General features: G+C 35.7%; 2 protein-coding genes across 2 annotated transcripts; one reads left to right on the top strand and one right to left on the bottom strand.

Moving 5' to 3' along the window:
• Nucleotides 1-577: 577 nt before the first annotated feature.
• On the top strand, nt 578-2407 carry LOC101217140 (syntaxin-124). The gene is made up of 2 exons (XM_004146585.3): nt 578-1298; nt 1653-2407. Exons 1-2 carry the CDS (start codon nt 820-822, stop codon nt 2083-2085), a joined length of 912 nt encoding a protein of 303 aa, XP_004146633.1. The 5' UTR covers nt 578-819; the 3' UTR covers nt 2086-2407.
• Nucleotides 2408-3698: 1291 nt separating this feature from the next.
• Nucleotides 3699-5407, bottom strand: LOC101205116. The gene is made up of 2 exons (XM_004146537.3): nt 4684-5407; nt 3699-4251 (listed from the first exon to the last, which is right to left on the bottom strand). The coding sequence occupies exons 1-2, from the start codon at nt 5321-5323 to the stop codon at nt 3914-3916; spliced, it is 978 nt and encodes a 325-aa protein (XP_004146585.1). The 5' UTR covers nt 5324-5407; the 3' UTR covers nt 3699-3913.
• Nucleotides 5408-13020: the final 7613 nt, after the last annotated feature.

Genomic DNA, 13020 nt, shown 5'->3' on the forward strand with positions numbered 1-13020 from the left:
TACATTAAAGATTACCATATTAGTTGAGATAATGAGTGTAGTTAAAGTATTACACTCAAATCAACAATTCTTCATTTGCTTGTTCAATTGTTGCATTACTGTGTTAACGAATCTAACCTTAGTTTTATATTAGTATATGGTGACAATAATAATGTAGGTTAAAGGAGATGAATTTATGTATTTATATGTTTCTATATATATAAGGTATAAAGTCATTTAGTCCACTCAAATTATATATGGTAAGAGATTCTGACTATTTAAAAGGGAAATGATGATTCAAATTGATTTTCACTTAAAATCCTAATTTAGTTATGAATTAGTGGTTGAAATGTTTGGAAGATAGAAAGAAAAGAGACGAAGTCAAAGAGATTGATGAACGACAGAGGAAAGAAGTTTGAATATCTGATGAAGAATGTGCCAAGTGGTTGATATCTCCCCCAATCATCTAAAGCCTTTGTTCCAATTCAAATAACTAATTACAGCAACTCCATTCTCAAAAAAATTTCTTTACTTTCTCTATACCCATCTTGGGGTGTTGGAACTTTACTTTCTTTTTTCACTTTTTTTTTGTAATTCCCTCACCCCCAGAAGCTCTTTTCTCTTCCTCGTTGGACGAAGGAACATAATTTGAACAACAACTTCGTCTGGGAAAAGAAAAGACCAATAAATTTCAGTACTTTTTCTTACCATTTAAAAACAAAAAACAAAAAACAAAAAATCCAAAAAACAAAAAAAACAAAAACAAAAAAAAAATACAAAAACACCAGCCCCTGCAACCCATTTGGAAGATTTTGAGTGTACAAACAAAAATCATACAAAATGAACGATCTATTCTCGAACTCGTTCAAGAAGTACACGGATCTGAAGCAACAAGCATATCTGGACAGCATGGAGGCTGGAAGTGAGAGTGTAAATTTGGACAGATTCTTTGAGGATGTTGAAAATGTTAAAGATGACATGAAACAAGTGGAGAATTTGTACAAGAAATTGCAGCAGGCTAATGAGGAGTGTAAGGTTGTGCATAATGCCAAGACAATGAAGGAGCTGAGGGGCCGAATGGAGACTGACGTTGCTCAAGTTCTCAAGCGAGTCAAATTGATCAAAGGAAAACTCGAAGCTCTTGAGCGTTCTAATGCCGCTCACCGTGGCCTCCCCGGTTGCGGCCCTGGCTCTTCTGCTGACCGAACTCGAACCTCTGTTGTCAGCGGCTTGGGAAAGAAGCTCAAAGATGTTATGGATGATTTTCAAGGCCTTAGAGCTCGAATGAATGCCGAGTATAAAGAAACCGTCGAGCGAAGGTAATTCTCAAATCTCAATCCCAAACCAACTTCAAACTATTTAACACGACTATTGCGTTCAATGTAGATTCCATGTCTCCCCTAATAATCACGCAACTAAGGAAACATAGACTACTCCCGATAATATTATATCATTAAGGGAATGTTGGGGTAAATGAGAAGAATTGTAAACTCCAAGCAGTTTATCGATTCTCAATTCTTTACCCCAAAGACCCTTCAATAGATTCCAACAACTTTATCTAAATTTTATTATATCTACAAATTACTTTATATGATTGGGTTGATTGTTATATTCCCTTCGACAAATAACATAAAAATGAGTACTCTTTTTTTTGGGTGGAATGGGGGAGACAGGTACTTCACTGTGACAGGGCAGAAAGCAAATGAAGAAACAATAGAGAATTTAATATCAAGTGGGGAAAGTGAGAGCTTTCTACAGAAGGCAATTCAAGAACAGGGTAGAGGTCAAATAATGGACACAATTTCAGAGATTCAAGAACGACATGACGCTGTGAAGGAAATAGAGAAGAATTTGATAGAGCTGCATCAGATTTTCTTGGACATGGCAGCTTTAGTTGAAGCTCAAGGCCACCAACTGAACGACATTGAAAGCCATGTCGCGCATGCTAACTCGTTTGTTAGAAGAGGAACAGAGCAACTCCAAGAAGCCAGAGAGTATCAAAAGAGCTCAAGGAAATGGACTTGCTATGCCATACTTTTGGGAGCTATTCTTATTATCATTCTTCTCTTCCCACTATTAACTTCAATTTTACCTCATTTGTTGTAGAGAGGTTATTGATTTGCTTCTGATTTTCCACTGCCACTCACTCAAGAAACAAAAAAAACCAAACAAAACAAAACAAAACTTCGAGTAGAAAAGCAGAGGATTATTAGGACTGAGAGAATTTGTTTGATTCATTTTTTCTGTCATTTAATGTGGCGTTTTCTGAGGATGTGTTGGTTGGTACATAGCTGTAAATGTGTTTTTAGAGAGAATTTGGTTTCATTTGGATTATCCACTTCCAATTTGGACGTCCTCTTAGTTCCACAAAACAAAATGTATAGCCAAAGATCCATTATATTCCAATTTCATCATTTCATTTTTATTTTGTCCATTTCCCAATGCTTCTTTCTTTCTTTCTACTTCTATAATTAGTTTCACTATTGTATATTTATATGGCCTCCTGATGCACCAACACTATCTTGATACGTTGATTATGAAACGTTCATACTCAACTTATCATTAAGAACCATTGACATACCTATAAATTTTGTTGAACGCGAGTCTAAACAAAGTAGATAATTTTATGAGTGGTCTAGTTCATGTTGAATTAATTTCTTTCTTATTCTAAATTGCATCCAAAAAGTTGATTTAGAGTGATCATACTGATCAAAACTTTCAAAGTAATAAAAGAAAAAAGAGAAAAAGGGAGAGAGATTGAGTGCAGTGAGGTCTTGTTTGTTAATGGAAAAATAAAATCGAAGGAACATTTGATTGATCCAAACGTACATGTCTTTGGCATCTTTTTAAATGTAAACATGGACTTAGGTACTGATAAATCTTTTTCATTCAAAATGAGATGGAGTGGTTCATTCATTTCTCAAACAAATTGTTATTGTTTTTTGGAATTTAATTACATTACAATTTGGTTGGTTTCTTGTCATAGACATAATACTTTAACTTTGTTCTCCCCTCCTTTCTATGTTTTCGTCTCAAATTCCTAGAAAATGTTACTACTAATTTAATTTTTAAATTGTATCCAAATTTAAACAACAAAATCTACGACATATCTCAAACAAAAATTTACTCTAACAAAATTATGGATATAACCACCACTAAACCAACTATGATCCATTTGAGTTCAAACCAATCTCAATCGTAAGGAGTACATATTGATTGTTGGTCAGCTTTTGTTTATTTTATTCTTTGACTTCTGTAAAAAAAATTATGTCAAATTGAAATAATTTAGTTTTGGTTATAAAGTTCTAGTTTATATTTTCACAATAAATATATATATTTTTCTTTTTTCAATCTTTAAACGAGAGTTCAATTTTAAAAAAAAGGTAAGTAAATAAGTGTGTATCAACTACCAACTATATATCAAAGTGTATATCACATATATAAGGTGCCTATTAGAAAGGTGTCAAATTTATCAAAGTAATCTCAGTAGTGTATCAAATGTATATTAGATGTGTATCGAGCATGCATTACTGGTGTATCAAGGTACGTTCGAGTTCGAATTTTTTTTTGTTTTTGTTGTCATTTTTACACAGTGTATGAGTCTAGTTCTTTAAACTTATTCTGAATCTTATGACCAACCATGAACCGATTGATTCATTTTTTGCTTGGAATAATAATCCCATTGATTTGAACAGGGAAGAGAAACAAAACAAAGCAACTTGTACAAAGCCCATAACTTCTTTGCTATTATAGAGCAATTCTAATATTACAATTCAAATATATATATGGATATATTTTTTCAATTTTACAACCCTAACAAATAAAAGTAATTAATTTCCTTCCTATATTTTGCACCAATCAAAAATTTACCCAAAGGAATAAAAAAGCTCCAAAAGGGAAATATGTATAAAGAAAACGAAAGAAGAAAAAAAGATCAGCTCTCACGGTTCACCATCTCCCAGTACTTCTTCAACGATTGCTCCCTCTGCAACCTCATTTCCTCATTGAATCTCCTTATGAAATCCTCCACTCGCCGGTTCAAATCGTCCTGACTCATCGACGCCTCTTTCCTCAGCTTCACCGTCGTCGTCCCCTGATTCGTCCTCTCCGCTTTTATTTCCACCTCCCCCCCGTTCATTTGATTCTCCCACGTCTCCCACTTCTTCATGTGCCTGCTCAACGGCATTGCTCTCCCTTCCGTTATCGCCTTCCACGTGTTCTCTAGCGTCTCGTGCCGTTTCGCCTTCGATATTACTCCCAGCGCCCTTCCGCCTGAAAGATTTTGTTAATTACCCATCACATTGTTTTATACTTCTTTTCATTACTGTTTACACAATAAGAAATTCTCGACCTAACAGTTACGATCCTCATGGTTGTGTTTGGCCTTTTGCCCTTATGTTTTTTTTTAAATTATTGCGTGAAAACGACGCTCACATTACACTACGCAAGTGGTAGCTGTATGATTACGATTAGTTTCTGTTCATATTTGACATGCCAAAGTTGATTTTTATTTCCTACCGATCGAAAAAAGAAACGTAATGAAATTGATTACAGCGCCGGGCTATTTCTCCCTAACGCCGACCAAATAGTTTTTAGACTTCCGATTTTCACTGTTTATCGAATTCCGAGGTAAATCTAATCTAACGATCGCTTCCAGTTTTTGAAAGAAGTGCGAAATTTATATTAAAATTGATTAATCATTACCTTCTGGACTCGCTTTAGCAGATTTCCGGTGGCCAAATCTGGAAGAAACGAGCGGTTTCTCTGGTAATCCCATCCTCTTCAGTGAATTCCGGGTCCGATTTGTGGATATGACGAATTTGTCCTCATCCTCTGCTTCAGCTTCAATAGAGCTAATCGCTTCGATAACCTTGGTTTCCGGAGCAATTACTTCTTCTCTGGGTAAGACCACCGCCTCGATTTCCTTCACTTCCGGAGCAATTATCTCTTCAACCTGGAAATCAATCGCATCGATAGCTTTCAGCTCCGAAACAATCAGTTCATCTCTCTGTTCGTAAACCATCGGCGATTCTATAACAGTATATTCCGAAACAATCTCTCTGTATCCGATATCCTCCGAAGCCTTAGTTGCAGAAGGAATCTCAACGTAAGCGTCGGCTTCCTTCTGGTGGAAACGCGAGGAGGCGACGATGGAGATGATAATCCCGTTTATGATAATGTAAATGTAAGGAGGTCTCAAGCAAGAAATGAGGGAGTTCCAAATCAGAGGCACATAAAGAACTGAAAACTCGAAAACTAAAGGAACAGAGACCTTGAGAGCGAGAGCCATGGAAATAACTCCGGCGGACATCAACGTAGCCTTCAAAGAGAGTAACCACGCCATTTTCGGCGGTGATATTGCCTGTCGGCCGGAGGTGAAAAGACTAGGAGTGTCGTTATTGAAAGTGCGAATGTGGTGTGGGGATGGTGGTTCGGTTGGGACTTCATTTAAATAAGGGATCGAGTGAAGGAAGACGGTCTGGGATGGAATCTGAGCCGTTGGATTAGATTGGGAATAAGCATGGAAAAGATGGAGGGCTGATGATGAGGAAGTAGAGAGTACGTGGGCAGTTGAATTGGGTCAAATAATCCGTCCAGTTTTTAAATAATTAGAACCAAAAATAATAATAATAAAGAAAAAAAGAGAAGTATTTGAAGATTTTTTAAATTTATTAATTATTTGTTCATTTAAAGAACCGTTAAAAATCATAAAGATTAATAATAATAACGTGAACGTGGAGCCATATGTTTTTCAAATATTTCTTTTCTTTATAAAATTGAGCTTTACCTTTGATTTTCGTCATTGTCATACTCATTGTGAAGGAAAGTAATAGTAAAATAAATTGTGGTCGTATCAAATAGAAGGTTGTAGTTTGAAGCAACTTTGTTTGTATTATTAAAATATAATTTTAAAAATATAACCAAAATTTCATATCTATTATTAGTTTTCTTATATTTTTTTTAATATTTTTAACTATTTTTGGTGTTCCCAAAATTCATAATCGATATATATATATATTTTTTTTTAATTTGAACAAAATAATACTTTATTAATTTGGAATGAATGGATGAAGTGGAAGTTGCGGGATGGATTACATTTTTGTGAGGTACCCTTCCTCTTTGGAAACCCCCTTAGTTAGACTATGTTTCTTGTGTTGATTAGGAATTATTTTATGTAATGTACCAACACTTTTCCTACAATTAAAAAAGAAAAGTGATAGGAAAACTCACGACTCTATCATTGTGATCAAACTAAATTAGATAAATATACGTGCAAATAATAGTATAATGAATCCTAAACTATGAATTTTCATAATTACTTAAGAAACAGATGCAATTTTATTAAATCTTTTAGTTTCAATTAATTTACATAATTTTATAACACATAATAAATATATATTATACATGAAGTTACATGAAATAATATAATTTTCTATCTTTTTTACACTTTTTCTAAACTTGCAAGTGTTTATTTAGTCTTTCTTTTACCTGTTGGATTTACCTTAGACAAATTAATATACCCATTTAATATATTTAATATGTGTTGCGTAGCTAGGATCAACTTCGAACAAATGCCTCAAAGTGACATCTATTGCCTCCTATCTTAAAAAGTTGTAATATATTAACATCAATTCTCATTCGATCTAAGACTTGTGCGTGTATATCCTATATTCAACAATGTAAATTTAATTGGTAAACTAAAGTTGAAAAATGTACGTCCACCATTCTTCGAATGGACACACACTCCAAAATTCACATCACTTGAAAAAAAAGATAGTATAATTTTTCATGTAAATTTGGAAATAATTATAAAATAATGTAAAAAAGTTAAGAGAATTAAAGAAAAAAAATCTCTTCAAACAAACTACTAATATATACCTTCCACTCTCACCAAATTTTTTAAATTTAAATTATAAAACACATGAAATCGAATTATTTATAGTCAATTAGACATACTTTAGTTACATGACCACTAAAGATTATTATCTTCGAGACAGATGACAAAGATATTGAATGTATAAAATGAATGACATATACCCTATAACAATAACACGACTATTTACTAATATTTATAATAGTAAATATTTTTAAGACATAGTATTTGCACACTCATACATGATATATATATTTGTTTGAGAACAATCAAACAAATAAAAAATATATACTATTTATTTTAAACATGCAAACAACCATGAAATAATCCCGCATAATTAATAGGAGAAAGGCAAATTATGGGCAAATTTTAGTTGGCTAAAAGAAAGAATGAACACAAAAAAATCCCATCAAGACCATATGGAATATAGTTTATTTTGGTGGCACAATATTAATTAATTAAAATTTATCCATACGATAAAATTAAGAAACCTACAAATGTGTCCACTCATATAACCCCTATTATTATTTTTTTTTTTTTTTGGTGCTATATTAATCTTGATTTCATTTTCTTACATTCATTTTATCTAAATCAACTTAGAAATGAAATATAATGATCGAACTAACTAACCACACAATGAATCAAAATGATAAAGAGAGAGCCATTTGAACCATGAACTAAGGTGGTTGAATTTGACCATTAAATATTTATTGAACATGAGATTTATGAATATAATTAATGCTCCTTAGAAGATCAGTAGTTACTACTCGTTTAGGAAAGTAAATATTTTGATTAATAAAATATTTGGTTGCTTCAAAATCTTTGGAGAATTAAATTGGGGAGGGACATCTTATATATGGGCATCCATAACTTGCTACTAAAGTTACAAAGTACTTTACAGCCATTTCATGCATTTTACAACAAAATCAGGCAGCAAACCCTCCTTTTTGGCTCATCGAACACTTTTTATTTATTTAGTTTGAAAACTTTTTTATTTATTATTTTAGTGTATGTTTTCATAAAGAAAAAGATATATATATTATTATTCCCCCATCCTCAACGGTCGTTTTAATGACCGTTACTCCCGGTGGTTGTTCCACGATCCTGAAGCGGTGGCCCACTGGTTCCGTTCCGCCATGGCCATTCCTCCGCCCTCGCACGTGTGCCACACCTTCCCCTACCACCTGCCGACCACCGACTTTCTTTCCTTTCTATCCCCTTCTTCTTTCTTTCTTTTTAAATATCAACTTTTTCTTTCTTTCTAAACATTTACCTTAATGAAAGTCTTTAATCTATGATTTATTACTACAAACCTTTTCTAAAGACCCATTGTAAATTTTCTTTGACACTTATATATCATTTCACTGTGTAGTGTGTAATGATTCATAATTTTTAACTACTGTGTTACAATATTTTATTAAAATCATTTAATTATATAATCAAATCTACCTAAACATTGATACACAAAATGGATCAAGTTATCATTATAAATGTATTATATACATGCATGAGACACCCAACAATAAATGACAACATGTTCTTTAATGAAAAAAACGCAATATACGTAGTCAAAATATTTATTTAATAATCTACATGCTTTTTCCCTATAAAAAATCGAGTACATTTTTCTTTTGATCAAAACAACACAAAAGTATGTGTTAGCTTATAGGAGGTTTATTATTTCAAATCCTCCTTCTGTAATGTTCTAGAAATATAAATTAAATTTTACAAAATTAATTTAAAAGACTATTTATTACTCGCCAATAGATACTTTTATATATATATATTAATTGAACTATACTCATTTTAACTTAAATTTTGGATGTTGAATCTTGTGAGTATCATGGAAACAAAACTTTGATATGGTATAAAATATGCACCAAAAAATGATTCATAAAAATATTTATTGGGTTCCATACAAGGATCTTCCTTGATATTTGTGAAAGTATATTCTGAAGAATATTCCCTTAATTTGTTTATTGACCAAATGGAGTGTATTTATACAAGGGTAATTACCCAAATAAACTAAGCCTACTTTATTTACATTAACATCATTACCCAAAATAACTAAGCCTACTTTATTTACACTAATACCCTCCCTCAAACTCAAGGTGGTAGAGTAGCGATCAACTTGAGTTTGGTAAGTAAGTGACAAAATCGATTAGATGGCAAGGCTTTGGTGAAGATATCCGCAGGTTGTTCAATAGTAGAAACAGAACGTAAGAGGAGGGTGTTGCTTAAGAGGTGGTGACGAACAAAGTGACAGTCATTTTCAATGTGTTTTGTACGTTCATGAAACACATCATTGTGAGCAATCTGAATGGCACTACGATTGTCACAATGGAGGAGGGTAGGACCCTGTTGAGGGACACTCATATCGGCAAGGAGCCACCGAAGCCATATAAGTTCAGCTGTAGCATCAGCCAGAGCACGATATTCAGATTCCGTACTGGAACGAGATATAACACTTTGTTTCTTACTACGCCATGAGATGAGAGAATCACCTAAGTAAAAACAGTATCCTGTAGTGGATCGTCGATCAGTAGGATCCCCCGCCCAATCAGCATCAGAATATCCCGACAACACAAGGGAAGACTGAGATGAGAATTGAAGACCATGTCCCAAGGTGCCTTTGACATAGCGAAGTATGCGTAGAACAGCAGTGAAATGAATTGTTCGAGGAGCAGCCATAAATTGACTGACAATATGAACAGCATATGCAATATCTGGGCGAGTTACTGTTAGGTATATAAGACTGCCAACAAGTTGCCGATACAAGCTTGCATCGTCAAGAGGAACACCATCAAACGGAGTTAGATGGACATGAGGATCTAACGGTGTTGAAGATGTGGTGGAGTCTGTAATTCCTGAGCGTGCTATTAGATCAGATGCATATTTCGCTTGAGATAACAGATAACCATCTGAACGGTGAGAGACTTCAAGACCGAGAAAGTAATTGAGAGATCCAAGGTCTTTCATCTCAAAATGTTGACCAAGATATTGTTGTAGGTCGGATATGGCCTGTTGATCATTACCAGTAATAATCATATCATCAACATAAAGAAGGAGAAGAACAATACCATGAGTTGTCTGTCGTGTAAAAAGGGCATTGTCGTGAGAGCTGGAGGTAAATCCAAGTTGAGTAATGGTGGAGCTAAACGTGGCAAACCAAGCTCGTGGAGCCTGTTTTAGACCGTATAGAGCGCGACGAAGGAGACACACCTTGTTGGGAGGAGGAGAAGTTCCCTGAGGTGGCTTCATATACACTTCTTCAGATAGGTTGCCGTTAAGAAATGCATTTTTGACATCCATCTGAAAAAGAGGCCACTGTTTGGCAGCAGCAACAGCTAACAAGCTGCGAACAGATGTCATCCGGGCAACAGGGGCAAATGTTTCTTCATAGTCAATCCCATATTCTTGTGAGTATCCTTTTGCAACAAGCCGAGCTTTATAACGTTCAATAGTTCCATCAGAGTGAGTTTTGATTTTGTAAATCCATTTGCAACCAATGGGTCTTTTACCGGGAGGTAAATCAACATAGTCCCAAGTGTGCGTCTTTTCAAGAGCCTGTAATTCTTCATCCATTGCTTTCTGCCATACTGGGTTAATACTGGCCTCTTGATAAGAGGTGGGTTCAACAAGGGAAACAATGGTAGAAAAACAATGGTAATCAGTGAGATGAGGGGGAGGTTCTCTTACCCGGGTAGAGCGACGAAGAGGAGTAGCAGGTGGCGATTCAGGAACATCATCGGAGACAGACGGTGGATCCAGATTTGCAGTAGCAGGTGAAGATTGTGCAAGCTCAGTATCCAAGGTGGGTTCAGAGAGAGGAAAAAGGTCAACAGATGTGTTTGTAAAGAAAGATTGAGGACTAGAGAAGGAGGTGTGGAAGGAGGACAAACGAGAGAACATAGTGTGTTCCCAAAAAGTGACATGCCGAGATATCCGGAGTCGGTTGGAAAGAGGGTCCCAACAACGAAATCCTTTGTGTTCGGTGCCATAGCCAAGGAAGCAACAGAGACGGGCACGTGGTTCAAGTTTATTGTGTTCATGAGGATGTAACAGAACGAAGCAGGCACTACCAAAAACTTTGAGTTTAGAATAGTCGGGAGAAATACCATATAGTTTTTCGAACGGAGAGGTATTTTGAAGGACAGAGGAAGGGAGACGATTGATTGTATATACTGATGTAAGGGCAGCTTCACCCCAGAATTTTTCTGGACAAGAGGCAGAAAGAAGGAGGGCACGTACTGAGTCAAGAATGTGACGATGTTTGCGCTCAGCACGTCCATTTTGTTGAGAGGTATGAGGGCAAGAGCGCTGAACAATAGTGCCCTGTTGGGAAAGAAAAGAAAGAAGGATGGAATCTTTATATTCCAAAGCATTATCAGTGCGAAGAATTTTGATGGGAGAGGAAAATTGAGTGCGAATCATGTTAGCAAACTCAATATATGTGCGAGATAATTCAGAACGATGTTTTAGAAAGTAAATCCATGTAAATCGAGAGTAGTCATCAATGAATAAAACATAGTAGCGATAACCATGAACAGTAGTAATTGGGGCAGGACCCCAAATATCAGAATGCACTAAATCAAAAGGTTTATCACAATTAGAGATGGATTGAGAAAAAGATAAGGCAGGTTGTTTAGCAAGTTTGCAATTCAAACAATTAAAAGGAACAAATTTAGTAAGATTAGTCAAATTGTTAACAGAAATTAAATGACGAAGTTTTTCAGAGGAAGCATGACCAAGACGAAGATGCCACTGATATGTGTCAGAATCAGTGACCGAAGCAGAGATGGAAGAAGGAGATGAAATCCGAAGTGATGTGAGCTCAAACAATCTTCCCACTTTGCGACCCGTTCCAATCGTCTGTCCCGTCTGCGGATCCTGAACCTGACAACCATTGGGAGAAAATGAAACATTTAAGCCCAGATCACATAATTGACCAACAGACACTAGATTAAAGGTCAGGTTAGGAACACAGTAAGTATGGGGAAGATGTACACTGGGAGTATCAATGGTACCAGTATGAGAGATGTTCATACAATTACCATCAGCAGCATAAATAGGAGGTAAAGATTTTGTAGGGCTAGAAGTAGACATAAGAGAAGAGTCAGAGGTCATATGATTTACAACAGGCAGAATCAAGAAGCCATCGATTACCTGATGAAACAGCCAGAGCGGAGGATGATGAAATTAGTTGATTCAATAAGCTCTGAAGATCACTTATCTGAATGAGGGATGAATCATCCGAGGTCGCAGCAACAACAGATGAGGAACCATGTTTGGTAAAAATTTTCTCTTTTGTGGAAGTGCTAGGAGGTCGGGGTGGTCTGGTAGGGCAGTTATCCAGAATGTGGCCATGTTTATGGCAGTACCTGCACTCTATTTTAGGACAGTTACTAAATTTGTGACCAGAGAGCTTACAATTCTTACAAAACATATTTGCGGCTCTGTTGGGAGTGTATGTGCTAGCAAGGACAACATCAGATTGTTTAGTAGAGTTGATGCCAAGACGCTTTTCTTCAAACAGAATTTCTTGAATAGCTGCATCTAATGAGGGTAAGGGATTCCGGTGTAGTAAAGCAGCTCTAACAGATTCATATTCTGGACGTAATCCCATAAGGACTTTAATAAGGCGAAGATGATCTTTGCTGATGTTCGCTTGGTCAAGTTGAGTCCAAATGGGTTGAAGAACTGCCAAATATTCATTAACAGACTGACCAGAATCTTGATTTAGATTTACAAGTGTACTGTGCAGTTGGTAATAATGGGCTAAACCAATAGACTTGAAGCGTGTAGACAAAAAATCCCATAATATTTTAGCATCATCAAAGGCATCAAACTGTGCATGTATAGCGGGAATAGAGGTGTTACCAAGCCAGGTGATAATTTGATGATTTTTACTGTCCCAATCTTCGAGACGTTCAATGAATGTGTTATCCCCTTCCTTTGCAGTTGGTTTGGTGATGTCGCCAGTTACAATGCGCCATAGTTTTCTTCCAATAAGAAAACTTTTCATTTGATTTGCCCATGTGATATAATTTGTACCATCAAGTATGGTAGAAATGGGTCTAAAGATATGGTCTCTCTCCATTTCGAGACGTCTGCGATGCGCGATGAGGATTCGGGATGGAGACTTTCACGGGTGGGCGGCGGCGGCG

Source organism: Cucumis sativus, chromosome 1 (genome assembly GCF_000004075.3).
Source record: "Cucumis sativus cultivar 9930 chromosome 1, Cucumber_9930_V3, whole genome shotgun sequence".
NCBI lineage: Eukaryota > Viridiplantae > Streptophyta > Magnoliopsida > Cucurbitales > Cucurbitaceae > Cucumis > Cucumis sativus.